The following is a 19,112-nucleotide window of genomic DNA, read 5'->3' as shown; positions in this document are numbered from 1 at the left end:
AAATAGTGTTCAGATCGGTTGAACAATAAGTCTGCACTGATATTCAGTTTCTTGCTGTAATTAGCACTGTATACAAAACAATTTGAATGCAACTATGTTGCCAAATGTTCAATCAAACCACCAAAAACATTACACCTGAAACCAGCAGAATGATATGTGACTTTCTATCACCCACATTTTAACAGTTTCAAAGCATTTCAAGTCTAAATAGAAGAAGAAAAAATACCCTAGTTTTAGATGTGATGTCATAGCCTCACTTTGTGAGATGGTTGACCCCCCAGTGGCACAATCAGTACTTCACCTTCTCTGAGGATACAAAGACCCAGGGTTCCAGGTAACAAAGTACTTGACAATGTGGGAATTCATATGTGGCATGTTTTTGAGTGCTCATTGAGGTTGATCTATGGGAACATAATGTGTCACAGCTGGTGTCATGGCGTAGAGAGAACAACCTAAACAACATGAGTCACCAGCAACCTAAGATGGGAGACACACTCATCTCATCAAGCGGGCTTACCAGATGATGTTCTTCTTCAGAGTGCTCTGCAAGATTAATTTAATAATAATAGTTCATATACTTTTATTGATCCCCAATGAGGAAATTACAATTTTTTTACTCTGTTGTGGAAAAGGCCTAAAAAACACCCACATGCTAAGGTCCTATACATGCACAAATAGAGAGTGAGGGGGCTGCAACGGCTGGACAGGCGCCCTGGGTAGTTGAGGGTTTGGTGCCTTGCTCAAGAGCACCTTGGCAGTGGCCAGAAGGTGAACTGGCACATCTCCAGCTACCAGTCCACACTTTGTACTTCAGTCCATACAGGAACTTCAATACCTTACATCAGTACTTAGTCTCCTCATTGGCCCCTGGCAATGTTTACATAAGATGATCTAAGAGATTTCAAGAGCTCTTATTCTGAAATTTGGCCCACCCACATTCTAAGACAGACAACACATTATTTTGAGGACAGTAATTGGTCTTCACGGCCTGGGTTAAATAACAGATTTATTGAGGAGCAGATGCTAAGGAGTGGGTCAGTCACAGTGAAAACAAAGACATTCTTTTACTGCAATAGAAAGGGTATTCTTTCGTAACATTTCAAGTAAAAAATAGTGCTGTTTTACGTCTTTCATTGGTTCAGTCATGTCCAAAGACAGGTATTTAGCAGTGCAACATGTAACTTGAGATTTACCGCAAAATTGTTACCACAAAAACTGAAATGGAGAACAATTGTGGAAAACTATTCAGTAAATATATTATATTTTATACACGTTTTTTTCCAGTTAAAAATATCTGAATTGACTAATACACAGCAGTTTTCACAGTTTTTGGGGATCCCTCTACTTGAGAACCCCCCACCTGATTCTCCATGTGCGCCTGCACCGACCTCCACAGCGCTCGGATGTTCCCCTCACCAAAACCTGTCGCCCCTCTTCGCTCTATCAGCTCGAGGAAGAAGGTGTCCTCTGCAAAGATGGGCTTGGTGAACACTTGGAGTAGGTATCTGGAAAGAGATAATAACAAGGGAAGGACACTTAGTTGGTCTTATGTGACCATTAGAAACACGTTGACTTGAAATCTACACTAAAATCTTAAAAGTGGTGCGAGATTACAGCTCTCCAATTGCCTCTCACCCTGTGTTTTCACTGGATGCTGCCTGTGTGTCTAGGAGAATGCCATGCTGCGCCAGCATCTGGGGTTTATGTCCTGCCTCCTCTATCTCCTGCTGTTTTCCCACCTGTCACAGCACACAGGATAGGTAGAAGAGTTGATAACCACAGTAGAAGATGACATATTTGCGAATATAACCAGTATTATTATTATTATTATTATGTTATATACCATTATTTTATGTAATAGTCAGCCACAGAAATGGCTTCATTAAAAGACCGAGCGAGAACATCATCCAGAAAGCCAACAGAAAATAAATATTTGTTTTACTATTATAGTATTCTGTTGGATTTCGAGGAAATGTTAAAGACTAACATATCCTCAAACCTAAAATCTTGAAGCCTGACGTCAACTGATCTAGCCTGTTGTCAACTGATCTTTTGGTGCCTATTGATTTACTATAAATTGGACTGTGTGTGTGTCAATTTTACATGTTGAAGATGCAAATTCACAAATAAGTGCACCTCTGCAATGTCCCTATTTTAAGACGCGGCTGTGTCTTGCGTATCCGTAATTACTGTGATTATTACACGTGTATTACTACAATTTTTTTTAAACTCATATAATAAAATGTGGGCCATTCTGACATTAATCAAGTCTATATGTTTGTTCATTGTAAGAGTCAGTCAAACCTCTGTGTAGTAGGCATGAGGCGGGGAGAAAAAGTCGACACCAGCATCGGCCATCGCTTTTGCAGAAGAAACAATGTTTTGTGTGTAGAGCCCAATGTGCTGGATCCCTGGGCCGTCATGGTGCTCCAAGAAGGTGTCAACCTGGTTCCTGCCTGCAATGAGTGCAAGCACACATGATACAGGCGTAATCATGGCAGAAATTAAATGCACTGAAATATGTGGATGAGGGATGTTACCTTGTTCAGGCAGTGATTCGGCAATGACAAACTTGCAGCTGGGCACTTTGTTATCCACAGATGAGAGAATGAGGCCTGCTTTGCTGCATTTCCAGTACTCCATGGCGGTAAGACGAAGTCCAATGCCTTCCTGGTTTACGACAAAACCTTCGTCCACATCTTCATCACTACTCAGAAGAGCAGTCATGTTATTACTGAATTCAAGTGGAACATATATTTTAATCATATCACGTATCTTTATCTGTATTTATATTTTTCGATAACAAGTACTTAATTTTTCCATATTATTCATGGTCACTGGTGAATATAACTTATATTATGGTTACCTACTTTTGCTTTATAACTTTAATTACATATTCAATTTCCTTTTACATCTTACTTACACTGCAATGTTGTTTTTTGTACTATGTGAACCGCACTTTACTTTACAAAACCTTAATTTGACGCCACTTTACTTCAGTCTACCCTATGCTCATTGTCTACTGTTCGCTTGGTTTTTTTTGTGTGCTTACTAGTTTGTTTGTTTTTTGCTGTTATTGATGAGAATGCTACTGTAACTAAGGAATTTCCCCGCTGTGGGATGAATGAAGTATTATCTTATCTTACCTTATCTTATAATAAAAAACACAACAGTAAATGCCATGAATTCTCACCTATCGATGAAAAACCTCTGAAAACCAAAGAGCTTCTCATACCACCTCATGACATGGTGGGTGGTTTTCCTGGGACAGACATAAGTTATGTGATCAAAATGCGTGATTGGACAAGACATGTCCTCTGCTGGCAAGCCGCAGTCCTTTTCAATGACATCAAATCCAGGCAGGAAGCTTCCATTATAGTTGGTCTTGTCAATTAGTGTGTGGCACACATTTCCCACAACAGACTTAACCACAGAGTATGTGACGAGACCATTCTCGTCCTGAACTGAGGTGGGCGGCACGAGGAAATTGCATCCCAGATGGCGTAGAGTCCTGAATGACCTTTCCACATCGTCCACCTCGAAACACACGTTGCTTACAGTATCCACCGGGTAAGGTAGGATGGCATCGTAAAGACATTTAGCAGAATTATCCTGGTTGTATTTGCCCACGTTGATCCGGGGTGGCTCTTCATTCATTCCCACACTAGACTTCCTCTGTCTCGGTCTCTCATTCACAATGAACACAGCCGCTCCTTTTCTAAAAGCCAGCTGCCGGAACCTGTCGGTCAGTCTCGTGGCAAACAAACTAAACTTGAATTTAGAGACAAGGTCGTTGGCTATTTTTTCCGCATTAGAAACGTGGAGCGAAATGTGGTGTAACCGAGTCAAGAAAGCTGCCATGTTTCGTCGTGACGTTTTTGAAGGAGGCGTGTCAAATAATCCAAGTCAGTCCTGAACCTAAGGGACGTTGTAAAAACTAAAATTTTAAAAAGCACAAATTCCCCGGACACTTATTTGTTCCGAGTTGCTGACTGATTTAACAGGTTTTGTGCTGTTTTACTGTCTCTAAGAAGTCCCAGTTGGTCTGTTGCTTTGTGATTGGTTGGTTCTGACTTGACAGGTCGGAGGAGACGTTGTCCTGCCCTCTGGTCTCGTATGGCAAGCCCTTTTAACATTTAAAAACTAAGTTTGACTATCCGGAATTAACATATCAATATCGTCTTTATGGCTAGTCATGGATAGTTGAAATTGTCATTCAAGATATCTGTAACGTAATTGTGACTGGTCAAAACAACAGATAGAGATATCTGTAATTCAGTTTTGACTAGGCAAAACTAAAAATATCTGCAACACATAACCAGTCTAGCTTTTAAATGTTTAAATCGCTTGCCATAGTATGTGGTCGATGGACACCCCACCTGGCACCAAACCCACCCCAGGGATGCCACAACGAAGGTGAAAGGTCAGAGGTTACAGGTTAGGTTATAGGTTATGCATATGGGTTGTGTAGGCTAGGCTGCTGTTGGCTAGGCCTATACTTTCTGATGATTTGGATTATTGGTGGTGAGTTTTTAATAGCCTACTAAATAAGACTGGCTGGTCAAAAATAGGCTACTCTGGACATGGGATTGCAGTTTGTAATTATATTGATGTGTAAGGGTTTCAGATAGAGCAAGGTAAATAAGTAGGCTAGAGAACAAACCAGAGAAAAAAAGCTGAAAATATAGCTTATTAGGTTAATCAATTTCTAAAGTGACATTTTTTTAATACATGATAAAGGATTCCTGATTTAGTTGACTATTTGCTGTGTTACAGTATTCTGGAAAAAAATAGGAACACCCCAATAATATGGAACACCAAACGGACTGGAGGATTTTTATTTTTTGAAATATATTTATTACGACTATGAATTTAGTAAACTATACACACATTCTTCCCATGTCTAATTAAAAATGAATACCCTTTTTAGGAGGTGGTCGAGAAAACCCTAAAGTATATGTTTTTATTTAAAAGGACCTTTGAAAAGTGAAAATACTTTGAGTATTAACCTTAAAAGAAAGTTGTTTCTTTAATCTCTTTAATTTTTCTTATTACTTTTGGGACTGTGGAATTTTTTTTTTAAATCACTGTGGTAGCCTTAATATCTATTTAAGATATATAATTATATTACACATAGGAAACAAACATAAACGGGAGTGAATGGGAAAAGACAAGTTACTTTTTAATCCCTTTTGAATTGAACCTTGATGTTCGTCAGTTTACTTAATCCAATATTTTATTCTAGTGATGTAACCATGAGTTCAATAATTCATAACCGACCAACAGCAGTCTTTCTAAACATCTTTCTGTGTCCATGTTTTTTTGTGTGTGCTTTTTTTAACTTATAATCGCTTGTGGTTTTAATTTGTACAAAATAGAATCATGAGAAAATCGTACATAGTATTACATTTTACATTCTTGCTGCAAATAAAATTGTGCATAAGACTCGTTTAGATTGTATTGCTGTCTATAAAATGTATTTATTATTAAAACAAACATTACAACTACAGACCGTTTATAAATATACAGTCTATGGTGAGGAGGGAAGCTTTTGCTGTTTATAATAAGATCGGATATTTCGGAATCGTTTCTCATATTCCAGTGTTTTTTTGTTTAACATGATATCCACAAAAATGGTGAGCTTCAGGGACCAGAATAAACAGGGCTAAAACCTCAGCAAATAGTGAAAGTGTTAGCTATGAAAGACTTTTTGACCCGTTAATATCAAATCTCCCAGTTGTTTTTTAACCTATCATAAATATTCGTACAAAGGGGGTTCACTATTTCCGATAGGCCATGAAGGCAACACAGTACTTTTCCTTTTATCCAATCGCGTCGAGCGCTGAGCCAGATGATTGGTGACGAAGGCAAGCAAGCGTTTATTTTGGCTCTGCTACTCATTTGTCTCGCTGTCGCCGCCATTAAACAACACGGAGGCAGTGTAAACCATGGAGTGTCGCATATTTATACCATGATTCAAGGAGTAGAGGCTTTGCCCAGGTGTGGTTTATTCTGCGAGAGGTTAATTTGTCCATAAAGGTAAACATGTGAGAGACGAAGGGGTCGAAATAACTCGGATTGGGAAAGGTTTGATAAAGCAGGAGGGGGACTGAACAAGAAGGGTTTGTTGTGGTTTTCACCAGCACTTGAGAAACGAACGCGGCCGCGAAACGGTAAGAATGTTACATATTTTCTTAAAATATTCTGGAATATAGCCTGTTACATGATTGTACTTTCTCGGAGATGTTCGTAAACTGTCCAAATTTACGGTAACTAGTTATGTATGGAAGGGCTAGCTTGGGAGCAAGGAAGCTAACACTCAAGTATGAAACACTACTAGCTAACGTTACATGGTAACGCAATAATGCCACCCGTCATTTAAATCAAACCCTGACTGTTAACCATCTTTATTCTGTTACTGATAATTAACAGCTTGCAGGTCATGTTAGTCTTTCAATCAATCCAAAATCTCAGGCTGCCAGTGTTATTGTAGGTGCCCGACCAGATGTAAGTTAGTTTACATTCTGCTGGAATACAAAAGAGTTAACCTTGAAGGAAGTCCATGAAGTCTTTTCATTGATTTATGCATCTTAAACGCAATACTAGTTTATTATATTTATCGACCTTCAAGATGATTCACAAATCCTTTATGTCTCACATCTAACTAGGTTTATCACCACAGTTGACCATCCAAAGTGATCCACAATGACAGAACAGAAGGTAAAGTGGGCCTGTGACTACTGCACTTATGAAAACTGGCCATCTGCAGTCAAGTGCACTATGTGCCGTGCACCAAAGTCAAGGGGTCCCATCATCACAGAGGAACCTTACAAGAACAGCCCTGATCTGGACCCCAGTCCGGAGTGGGACCCTCCCAGAACTGAGAGTGTCAGCAACCTCCTCATCTGCCCTGACTCCAGTGCTAGGCCAAGAGTCAGGTCAGCTGGCATAGCTGAAATTGCCAACAAGTGGTCTTGCCAGATGTGCACCTACCTGAACTGGCCCCGAGCACTCCGCTGCACACAGTGCCTGTGTCAACGCACGAGAACCAGCAGCCCCACCGAGTCCCCCCAGACTTCAGGCTCCAATACAGGCTGTCGTCCTGTGCTCCACTCCCCTGTGGATACCTGTGAGGAGTACAATGACCGAAACAGACTCAACACCCATCAGCAGCACTGGACATGCACAGTTTGCACTTACCAGAACTGGCCCACGACTACAAAGTGCGTGGTTTGTGACCATCCCAAGCCCAACAACCAGGAAGCCATAGAGCTGGCTGAGTCTGCTGAGCCAACACCCATGATCAATGAGCAGGACAGGGCTCGGTGGAGGGGGAGTTGCAGTGGAGGCCAGGGCCGAAGGAGGTCCCCTCCTACGCCCAAGAGGGAAGACAATGTCCAAATGGACTTTCAGAGGATAGAGCTCGCTGCTGGAGCCATGAGTAGCAAAGAGGAGCAAGAAGTTGACTTCAAGAAGCTAAAGCAGATTAGAAATCGCATGAGGAAAACAGACTGGCTGTTCCTCAATGCATGCGCTGGTGAGTTTTCATACATTATTACATGGCATTCCTGCAAGTGATTAAGTGATTATTCAGTCCACAGAAACTTAATAACAGCAATATTGATATTCAATGGTGATGTCCGAGCGAGGTGCTTCAGCCAGAGGCAACCCTTTTTGTCACAATCTCAAACCACTTAGTTTCTACTTTGTTCTATTGTATTACAGTGCAGACTGGGCCTCACCCTGCAAAGGCCAAGGTTGCAAAATAGTGTTATACACTTACTGTTTTATTAATGAATGCCAGTATGTCATTGTCTAGACTCCAAATATTAAAGTACATCAGGATTTTTGCAAAACATGGGCTTGGAAAGCTCTGTGAGAAGGGTTTAATTTCACAAAGCTGTGCTTTTAGGTGGACAATATCCCTTACAGTGAGATGATGCAAAAGGGTAACATTTTAAACATGTGTAACTAAATGGTTAGTAGGAGTTTGAACCAACGTTTTACTGAACCTTTAGCCCTACTTGTTTTCCTACTGAGAGCGTCTTTGAGAAACTGAGAGGGTATAAGTGTTTCCAAGCCGGTGGGGATGAATGGGCCGTCTGGCCAGCGCAGTGAGAGTGTAGAGTGTGGACCAGAGACTCTCCTGGCTCGCAGTCAACCAACCCTGTAAACAGTGGTGCTTATGTGCTGAGAAGGGGCCTACGGAGGCAAAAATAGCCTTGACAAGACATATACACCCGTCAACAACAAAAAAGCAAGAAAGCATGAAGGCAGCACATGATCAGTGTCCTCTTGACCTTTATGCTGATTGCCCTTTCCAGCTTGTTGTGGCATTAGAAAACATTACTCTTTGAGACAGTTTTACCTCATATAGACATTTCCAACATTTTGATTTATTTGTGAATACTGCTTTTCCTTTTCTGTTCATACCATGTCAGCTGATTTTTTTACAGTTGGGCTCTTCAAAGTGTTTGTCAGTGGAGGAAGTGCCTGAGTCGAACAGTATATTATGGCCAAGCCTAGCACTTCCTTAGCTCCCACAACTTAATTTCACCTCGCTCCACAGTTTCTGGTCTGTTTTTTCAGAGCTTTGTGTTTGGGCCCAAATCAAATGATCATACTTTCCCACAAAAAGGAAGCACACACTGTTTGTGTAATAGTGTTCCTTTGTTTAGACTTTAACCGGGATCTTGCAGTATCTTGCAGTTAGTGATAATATTTTTCTGTACATCCATATTATTCTTATAGTTTGATGTTGCTCATGTTGTTGTGTGCAGTTTATGTGGTTATAAAACAGGAGGAGGAACTCTGTGTGTTTGTCATCAAGCACTGGAAATGAGATTGGTAATCAGCCAACACACATAATTCTACCTAAAATTATATACGTTATATCAGAAAATTGTGGACACATATTTTTATCTCTTTCTGGGCTATACGTTTTGGTTGTGGGTGTGTGGGTGGATTGATCCCTGCATAATGGGTTGATCGTAAGGTATTTAGAATGTGTCCCAATTCCACACTGAAGAGCTCAACAGTGACTGCCCACTTTTTTAACGGCTCTGTTTGTGGAAGTGATATTTTCTTTTTTCATTCAATTGTTCTATTCAAAAATTGCTTGTATAAATTTAAGCTTGGAACCAAGTCAACCAGCCTTGAATCATGACCATAAACCATTTGATTTGGTGCAAAATATAATTTTGACAAAGGCAAAGGTTCAAGACTTTATGCAGGAACTATCATTTACTTCAATAGTAGCAGCTTGCTGTATCCGTTTGCGTGTTCGCGGGTGCTGTAAACATTTCCATGGTAACAGCTAGTTCTACTAATCAGAGATGCCACTGTTACGCTTAGGATTGTGGGTAGTGTAGTATTTCTCCATAAGATTGCGAATACAACATGTCTTTCTTAAAACCAGGTTAATTTCATGCGGACTTCTAGCTTCTACAGGAGCACACACTTCCTTTTTATAACCTCTGAGCTTGTTGTCAGTCTACCTTGGATGGTTTAGACATAATGGCTAAAAATCTAAATCCTTGGAGAAAATGAATTTGGATTTTTACTTTCGGAACCACACTGTTGAGTTTTATTTATATTATGTAATTAACTGTCAATCAAACAGCATATTTAGAACATTTACTACCAATTTCACAGAGGGATAAGTATTTTCCCAAATATTAAATGTTTTGTTGTCATCCATCCCCTGCCATTTCTTCTTCTTCTTCTTCTTCTTTTAGAAGAAGAAGAAATTAGGTGGCTAGTGTAGCTATAGTTAGGAAAGAGAGAGAGAGGGCTATGACATGCAACACAGGTCCTTTGCTGGAATTTAAGTTGTGGTTATATGGTATGCACCTGTAAACCATTAGACATCAGGACATGCTTACTATTGCTATTGTGCACTGCAAGCCAGTGACGCTCTCTTTTCAGAAGAACACACATTTTAAGGAGTGTGCTGACTAACTAAAATACTCTTTCATTTCACCAATGCATTTTGGTCTATGCTAAAGTTGCTCAAGTTTTTTTGCAATGTGAGACTGCTCATTAAAGTAGGGCTGCTCTATTATGGAAAAAAAAAAATAATACTGATCATTTTTGGTCTACATTGAAATCATGATTATTTAACAAGATTACTCAGTGACTTTTGTAAATATGTTGCAAAGATGTCAACATCTCATTTCAAAAATCAATAATGAAAACACTTCAGAATTTCCCGTGATACTTTTCCTGTTCAAATTTTTTGATTTCCCCATCATTCAGAACACAAGACCAAATAAGTTTACCTGCAAAATGCAATGTGCAAAATAATAATAGTTTTCCTCGATTACGTGGTTTTTGTGATCATTTGGAGGCGCAATAAAAATTGTGATTTAAAATGTTATTAATTTAACAGCCCTATCCTAAAGTATACTCAATGTTGACACTTTCATAGTGTGAATGGTATACATATGAAGAGTGGCATCGGGGCACATTTTTAAGTCTTGTTTGCAGTCTCCAGCATGGCAGGTGCAATACTGCAGCCAAACTCATTAGGCCTCCATTTGTGGATCTGTGTTTGCAAAGTATCACTCAGCGTGTACAAAAGTACCAGATGTTCATGGCACATTCCAGTCCAGGTTCTCTCAAGGTAACTGTCCTCTTCCTCTGCCAGAGAGGACAACCTCACATGAGGCAGTCTGTTAAAATTAGCCTGTGTTTTAGTGTCTGGTGTGCTACCTAGCTGCCTCTCATTACACTCATAACAGATGTTGAGACTGCTATGTCCAAAAGAGGGGGAGTACGCTAATCTGCACTGACTGTCCTCTGTCTGACACGGCTCTCTGTTAGCTCTGCGTTATAAACTACACTGCTCTGTCTGGTCTGCTATGTAGTAGCCTTACAGTGTGATAGCTGCTGTCATACTGGGTTAGCTAGTGGCTACATTTAGAGGTCATCTGAACTGTGGAGTGACGTCAAGGGCTAGAGAGCTCCGTTCATTATGAATTATTTTAGCATTTAAATCTTTTGAAGTTGAATTTGTAATGCAAATTTCTCCCTAATTTGAATATTAATTGCCTATGACTAAGAGCGGAATGATGCATTAGCAGTTTGATGGTCGTTTCTGTAGCCCTTTCATCGAACATGGCAAGCTGTCTGTTCAAACTTGCTTCTATTACAAGCAAGAACATGGGGTTGGGACTGGTCCAAAACCCAGTGTTATTCATTTACAAAGATGAAGGCTGTTACAAAAGAATACCCATGTCTTTCTACATTACCTTTTTTTCTTTGCAGATGTGTTTGGACAAGAAACACTTGTATTTGTCATAGTAGGTTCCCTCAGATGCTGATTTATTAAGTACAGCCCTGCGATAAATGTATGAAGGTAGTTATGTTCAGTTTTTGTTTGACATTGTTTTACAAAGATGTTGATTCAACTTTATAAGAGAGGACAGCAGGCGTTTGTGCATTGAGTTGTGACAAGTGTTGAATGTGAATTGTTTTTTCTAAAAAGCACTCTTCCTGCTTCCTTTAACATAGATGGTAAACAATGAAGATGTGTGTCTTCTCCATCTAAATTCAGTAGCGTGTGTACATGATTCCTGGAAAAGCAACTGCACTAGCACATTGAGGCGCATCCATTTTTATGTTTTGGTGCCCCCCCCCCCGCTGCAGGTGTGGTGGAGGGAGACCTGGCGGCAATAGAAGCCTACAAGTCATCAGGTGGGGACATTGCCCGGCAGCTCACTGCTGACGAGGTGCAGCTCCTCAACCGGTCCTCAGCGTTTGATGTAGGCTTCACCCTGGTCCATCTGGCCATCCGCTTCCAGAGGCAGGACATGCTAGCCATCCTGCTCACAGAGGTAATCGTGCTTTATATTTTTTTGTCTTCACCACCCGACTGGAATTAAAGGTATACCATCTTCTTTCAGCAGGCTGTCCCTTGATTAAACCCTATCTACACACACATTTCTGCAAATGAGAACACCACATAGCAGAATCCGTAACAGAATCAGATTTAAAATGTTTCTCTCATGAAAAATAATAGGCAACCACTAGTAATCTTGAGATTGTACAGTAGTGCATTATACAAGATTATATTTGGTACTTCTCCTCGTCAACCACATCAGCCTATAAATGTTCCGCGCCAGAGTAGACGATGTATAGCAGATGCCCGTAACGTAATGCCTTTAATTACAGCAGAAGTGCACTTTAAAGATTAGGTGGCGGATTAGCCTGGCTGCAGTCCTGCCACTGGTTCCTAATGGACGTGATACAACAGAGCCGATGTGGTTTGCAAGGAGGGCAAGCAACGATTAGGAAAGGCCCTGAGGGCTGCACTGTCAAACAAGTCATAGAGGTTGGATGAGAAAGATGGCTTCTTTACTGTGTATGGCAGAATTTGATTTTATTTTGAATTTTGATTTGAATTTATAATTTATTGCAGGGATCTTTTAATCTTTTTTTAAACCAGAGACCCCTTAACTGAAAGGGAGAAAGAATGAAAATATATATATATATATATATATATATATATGTTTTTTTATATATATATATATAAATAAATAAACAAACAAACACTTTAATAGCTTAATGACTGAGGACCCCCCCCTTGGGGTCCCGGACCCCCTATTGAAGATCTCTGGCTTATTGTAGTTAAAAAAAATCATTTCAACATTTGTCTGTATTGCTCATCCTTATTAAAATAAATGCATGCAAGGACACGATTAAAAATGTCCTGTAATTGAGCATGCTTTTGTTGGTGTTTTTACCTCTAACATCGTGTCTGTGTCTTTGTCTTTGTCTTTTTAGGTGAACCAGCAGGCAGCTAAGTGCATCCCTTCCATGGTGTGTCCTGAGCTGACAGAGCAGATCCGCAGGGAGATTGCAGCCTCTCTACATCAACGCAAAGGAGACTTTGCCTGTTACTTCCTTACTGACCCGGTCACCTTCACTTTGCCTGCAGGTACCCACAATACCCACAATAACCCTAAATTGCTTATTGGACTTCCCTTGCATATGTTCAGTTTTTTTTTTCCCAAAAGGGCAATTTGTGTGCAGCAGGAAGACATCACATGAAGAAAATACAACACAAACCACACAACAATGAACACATTAAAAACAACAGATTCAGCCTGAACTACAAAAAATCAAACAATAGATAATAATAAAAATAATAATAATAAATAAATACTGGGGTCATTAATATAAGCAAGGGCTATCACCTCCTCTTAACTGAGTTGAGAGCCTGAATAGAAAGAGGAACAAAAGAGTTTTTTTTTAATCTCTGTTTATGTGCAATCTTATTCCTTCTCTGTTGATCCCAAAATAAATTTGGCTTCATTTGCCTCTACCAACAGACCTGTTTTTGTAGCCTCAATGAATACCTCTACATTAGTTTGTGAGGTCTACGGTTGCAATGTTAACCGAATTGGCATATGACGATGTCCACAGTAAAACCTAATGTGGAACGATGACATTGTTGTCAGAGATGTCAACGTTGGTGGAGATGACTGCGTTCCATAGACTGTAAAAATAAGTGCGTTGGTAAATGTATCAGTAGCTCTCGCTCTGTCTACTTGTGGTGGTATTTTATGTGTATAAACGTACAGCATTTAAATGTGTGATCTTAAATGTTTTTCTCCCTAACTGGAGAATTGAAGGAATGGCGGCTAGCCTTCTTGTGCAGCAATGCTCACAGAAACAGTGGCTCAGTGTCCTGTCTGTGTGGTGTAATGTCATCACTGAAATTACATGTACTTTTACTTTTCAGAGCTACCAGTTGTATTCTGATTCATTGCTGCTGGGATGAAAGATTATGCAGGATTCACTGATAGATTTTCTTCCTGTTATGCCAAGTATTTCTTTGCAGACTGAATTTGGCCAGAGGCCAGCAGCAGGGCTCTCTCTCTCTCTCTCTCTCTCTCTCTCTCTCTCTCTCTCTCTCTCTCTCTCATCTGTCCCTCTCTCCTCCCTCTCTCTCTCTCTCTCTCTCTCTCTCTCTCTCTCTCTCTCTCTGACAAAGCCAATGCCATTCACTATTGAGCTAGAGAATAGCCACCAGTGTTCTGGCTGTGTGTCTGCACAGTTCAATACACACAAAAGCAAACCATGCTGTACAGAGCTTGTGTTTACAGTGTACCATTGACAAAATGTCAGCCTATGAATGCAATTGCAAAGAACATCCCCTCTGTGTCATTACTGTGGCATTTCTGCTGCCCTCAGTGCAGTGTACCATTAGGGTTATAATGAGCATAAAAACATATCTTTTCCATATGTGTCAGATATAGAGGACTTGCCGCCTGCTGTCCAAGAGAAGCTGTTTGACGAGGTATTGGATCGAGATGTGCAGAAAGGTACCAAAGATTAATTCATTTTTATATACTGCAAGTTATCTCCACGCATCCCCAGTCTGCATTTATTTAAGTCTAATCCCATGTGTTAAGACATGATTTGGTTTCAAGGGTTTGGTTACCTGTGATTCATGATCTGGCTGTGCCGTGTGCAAGGGACTGACAATTAACATCTGCTCTTGTATCCTTCTGTTCCCAACCAGCTCCCCACCTCCTGCTTCATCTTATACTCCCTCTCTAATTAGGTTAATAATAAGGTTAACCAATGACACACTCCCAGGACTGTGCTCTGTGTGCGAATGCTTGTGACCATACATGTGTGCTTGCTTGTGTACTGTAATGAAATTATCAGAGTAGTCTTGTGACCAATTTCATCCTCCACAAATTGGGTTACTGATGAGTGCTGCTTTGGGTCTTTGATGTTTGCACAGAAAGTAGCTGAAGAATCAGTAAAGGTGTGTTTAATAATATATCAGGACAAAATAAAAATGCCGAAAAGTAGGTTATGCGACGCACACTGTTTTCCAGAATGACTAGCTGCATCAGCAGCACATCTGAAACAACTCGATGCAGCCTCTATGCTCTCATGCGTTTTTATTGTATGAGTTTTTGTTAACAGATTTAGCTTTTCAAAATGTTTATTTTTTTCATCCCCCTTTTTTAATTCAGGTTCTCACAAACCCAGCCTTATTTATCAATTGTTCAACTTGCGAAATAAAATGTTGCCCCCTGTCATGTTTTTCTTTAATCTTAAAGTGTAATCCTAGAACTCATCCTCCTGTCTCTCTTAGAGAAGTCTCCCCATGTTTTTGTTTTTTTGTTTTGTTTTTAAATTGCAAAGTTTGACAAAAATAGACAGGCTTGAACATGGCCCGTTGGAACCTGTCCTCCTTTTAGTGCCCTCACCCCACACACATGCATTGTGCCTGTCTGTGTATAGAGTTGGAAGAGGAATCTCCTGTCATCAACTGGTCTCTGGAGCTGGGCACACGCCTGGACAGTCGCCTGTACGCCTTGTGGAACCGCACAGCCGGAGACTGTCTGTTGGACTCTGTTTTACAGGCCACCTGGGGCATCTACGACAAGGACTCAGTTCTCCGCAAGACCCTCCATGACAGCCTGCACGACTGCTCCCATTGGTGAGAAAGGGAAAATCTAATATCACGATATTGATACCTGGATGTTGATATTGCGATGATATTGAATGGTTGACTATTGGTGCTTAAACTAAATGTTTTTTACACAATGAGATCTTTGATAAATATTCTCCAGAAAGGATTAATGACTTAGTAGGCAAAGGTAAATAATAGAACAGCTAGAACAGTCTTGTAAGTTCAGAAAATTACATCACTTTACTGTTCTACTTTACTGTAAATGACGAGCAGCAACGGGCTGCAGGTCAGAATCGAACTTGCTGCGTCGAGGAGTAAACCTCGATACATGTGTGCCTGCTCTACCAACAGAGCTAAACCGGCCATATCCAAAACTGTTTTTGAATCTTACAGCAATTTGATACACTTACTCGTCTGGCATTGAGTAATCTGAATGACATCTATCATTCTAAAGTTTAACTTGAATTTGACTCATAAAAATCTCCACAGTCTTAATCATCTTTAAAAAATCTGTGAAAGCATCAGCATAACACAAAAGTTAGATCACATACTATATAGATTTTTGAAGTGAAAAATACTGTAGAGAAAAAAAATCTCACTCACAAACATGTTGAATTTAAGTAAAGGAGAACATTTGTATTAAGTGTTGGGGTCTACCTTTCTTATTATCTTTCAGTGTTGTAAATGCTAACAGGTTTTTCATTTCATAGATACAGTTGTGTTCGAAATAATAGCAGTGCCTTTAGAAAAATGAGGTTAAATGTCAAAATCTTCAAAGAAATTGACTTTAATGAACACAGATACATTGGGGACACAGATCATTCTATCCAAAGCAAAACAATTGCGCAAAGTCATCAAAACTTAAATAATAATAATAATATTTCAAATAAAGTAAGAAATGGCATGTTCAAAAGATAGCAGTGTTGCCTCTTTCCTTGGAAACTCAAAAGTACTGTACAAACAAAGAAATTCTGATAAGTGACCTAGCGAGTACCTAAACTAATATTTTGTCGCAAAACCACGGTTTCCGATGACTGCTTCACATCTGTGGTGCATGGAATCAACCAACTTCTGGCATCGTTCCACAGGTATTGCAGCCGGATATTGCACTGTATTCCACAATTCCTCAGCGTTTCTTGGTTTTGCCTCATGCACTGCAACTTTTTATGTCAGCCCACAAGTTTTCAATGGGATTAAGGTCGGGGATTGTGCTGGCCATCCATCAGTTGATCTTGTTCATCTGGAACCATGCTTTTGCTCGCTTGCTGTGTGTTTGGGGTCATTATCCTGTTGAAAGGTCCACCTCAACGGCATTTCCTCCTCAGCATATGGCAGCATGACTCTTCCAGGATCCTGATGTACTGGAACTGATCCAGATCCCTTGATGCCGGTGAATCGACAAGACCATAGTATGAAAAACTCCCCATATCATGATGCTTGCACACCCATGCTTAATGGTCTTCAGTGAGTACTGTGGCTTGATATCTGTGTTTGCAGGGCGTTCTGCACACTGCCGCTGACCTTAGACCCAAAAAGAACAATCTTGCTTCATCTGTCCACAAGATATTATGCCATTTCTTTTCAGGCCAGTCAGTGCTCTTTGGCAAATTGTAAACGCTTCTGCACATGGCTTTTTCCAGCAGTGGGACTTTGCGGGGCGTCTTTGCTGAGAGTTAACCTCAATAAGACGTCTTCTGATTGTCACAGTACTCACGTGCAACTGAAGGTCTTGCTTGATCTCTTGGATCCCATCATTGGCTGAGTCTTCGCCAGTTTGGCTATTCTTTGTCCATTCGAGGGTTTTGTCTTCTTTTTCTTCCTCGTTTTTCAGTTTTTTGCTCCCATTTCAGGGCATTGAGATCATTTTAGCTGAACAGCCAATGATTTTCTGCACCTCTTTGTATGTTTTCCCTTCTTTAATCAATTTTTTTATTAGGAAACGCTCATCTTCAGAACAGTGTCTTGAACGACCCATTTTCATTGTTTTTTCAGGAGAAATGCACAGCCAGCATGCCAGTTGTCTTGATCCTTAAATACGGATCACCTGTTAACACCCTTTTTTCCCAGAATACCCTCCCTAATTGATGCCCCTCTAATTGAACTCACCACTGCTATTTTTTTGAACCACCCTTTTCAGTTATCATTCAATTTCACAGAATCCACAGTAGGCAGGCGTGCTGTTGGGTTGTTGGTTTTCTATACCTTTATTTACCCCCAGAAACTTATCTGGGTATAGAGTTTGAAATGTTATTAATAACCAGTGATTTTCTTGCTGCTGTTGAGGCACTGCTATTATTTCGAACACAACTGTACATACTCTATATCCTAAGTTATAATGTAAAGACAAAGGTTGTCCTGGTTGTCTGCAGCCAGTGGACTGCCAGTGCAATCATGCCCTGTTTAGTGGTTTTGTTAATTTGATTGAGTGTAGAAGCATTTCCTCAGGATATTTACATACTTCCCTCAAACAGTCAAATACAGGAGGTTAGGCTACTTTGCAAAAGTGAGACAGAGCGATGTTCTCCTGTTATGTGTATTGCATTAGGTATTTGGATCATTTTGTTTATTGTGTAGGTTTCTTCACACTCCCTAAAAGTGTTTTAACTTGCCTCCTCATTCAGTGTTTTAAAGGACTTTGATGTGATCTGTCTTTGCAGTGGATTTAAACACTATTTACTGTTTTACGAATGTTTGTTCTCCATGCAGTACTTTCTGTCGAGGAAAAAAAAAATGTGCTTGTTAAGATGCCCTAAAGAAAATCATAACCATTTTTGATTTAAATGAACTACTAAAATGAACTAAATGTAACTCTTATTTTAGGTTTTACACGCGCTGGAAGGAGTGGGAGTCGTGGTACTCGCAGAGTTTCGGTTTGCATTTCTCCTTGAGAGAGGAACAGTGGCAGGAGGACTGGGCGTTCATCCTGTCTTTGGCCAGCCAGGTAATTATGATGTTCCTTATGGTTTGGTCACTTCCTTCCTCTAGTCCACCATGAGTCAATCGGCACGAAATGGCACAGTGCAGAAGTTGTGAGGAGCATGGAAGTAATACTTCAGATTGATGCATTTTTTTAAGATAAAATGGCAGGTTTCTTTATTACCCAAAAAAAATATTATTTTTGGTTTGTTTGGGGGGGTAAAAATGAAAACCTTTGTAGAGGCATGTTGAGGTTACACACACACACACACACACACACACACACACACACACACACACACACAACACACACAACACACAAAACACACACACACACACACACCCCACACACACACACTCTGATGGAAAGCATTTTTCTACTTGGTACTGTATATCAGCACTGTCTTATGTCATTAACTTCATGCCAGTAAAGTGAATAGAACTTAATGAGGGACAAAGTTGGAAGGTGGGCCATGTGTGAATGACGGGAAGGACATCTATTATTATAGATCCCCTAAGATGGAGTTGTAGATTGACAGAAAGCTCATCTGCTTGGCTGGCACGCCTGCTGAAGCAGCATTCCCTCCCAACTTGTGATCTTGAGATTATAGGCATTTAACCCAGAGAGCTACAGTGGTGCTCATAAGTTTACATGCCCATGCTTAAGTTGACTAAAAAGAGGAATAAAAAAATCAATTTTGTAAATAGATCTTAATGCCTTAATTAACCTTTTAAGGACACCAATTTTCTTTGTAAA

At 40.2% G+C, this 19,112-nt stretch overlaps 2 protein-coding genes across 2 annotated transcripts in view; one reads left to right on the top strand and one right to left on the bottom strand.

Annotated features, from left to right (window-relative positions):
• Positions 1–853: 853 nt before the first annotated feature.
• hpdl (4-hydroxyphenylpyruvate dioxygenase-like) lies at positions 854–3,924 on the bottom strand. Its single transcript, XM_032501434.1, has 5 exons — positions 3,194–3,924; positions 2,541–2,707; positions 2,305–2,456; positions 1,636–1,739; positions 854–1,505 (listed from the first exon to the last, which is right to left on the bottom strand). The coding sequence occupies exons 1-5, from the start codon at positions 3,859–3,861 to the stop codon at positions 1,304–1,306; spliced, it is 1,293 nt and encodes a 430-aa protein (XP_032357325.1). The 5' UTR covers positions 3,862–3,924; the 3' UTR covers positions 854–1,303.
• A 1,956-nt stretch (positions 3,925–5,880) lies between these two features.
• Positions 5,881–19,112, top strand: part of zranb1a (zinc finger, RAN-binding domain containing 1a) — an 18,230-nt gene continuing 4,998 nt past the window's right edge. The window contains exons 1-7 of the mRNA XM_032501417.1: positions 5,881–6,173; positions 6,669–7,537; positions 11,650–11,837; positions 12,787–12,940; positions 14,259–14,330; positions 15,268–15,466; positions 18,260–18,380. Of these exons, the coding sequence (XP_032357308.1) occupies positions 6,706–7,537; positions 11,650–11,837; positions 12,787–12,940; positions 14,259–14,330; positions 15,268–15,466; positions 18,260–18,380 (1,566 nt within the window). The 5' untranslated portion in view covers positions 5,881–6,173; positions 6,669–6,705. The remainder of the gene's footprint in view (positions 6,174–6,668; positions 7,538–11,649; positions 11,838–12,786; positions 12,941–14,258; positions 14,331–15,267; positions 15,467–18,259; positions 18,381–19,112) is intronic.

This window comes from Etheostoma spectabile, chromosome 21 (genome assembly GCF_008692095.1).
Source record: "Etheostoma spectabile isolate EspeVRDwgs_2016 chromosome 21, UIUC_Espe_1.0, whole genome shotgun sequence".
Classification (NCBI taxonomy): Eukaryota; Metazoa; Chordata; class Actinopteri; order Perciformes; family Percidae; genus Etheostoma; species Etheostoma spectabile.
This window is presented reverse-complemented; position numbering and strand designations above follow the sequence as displayed.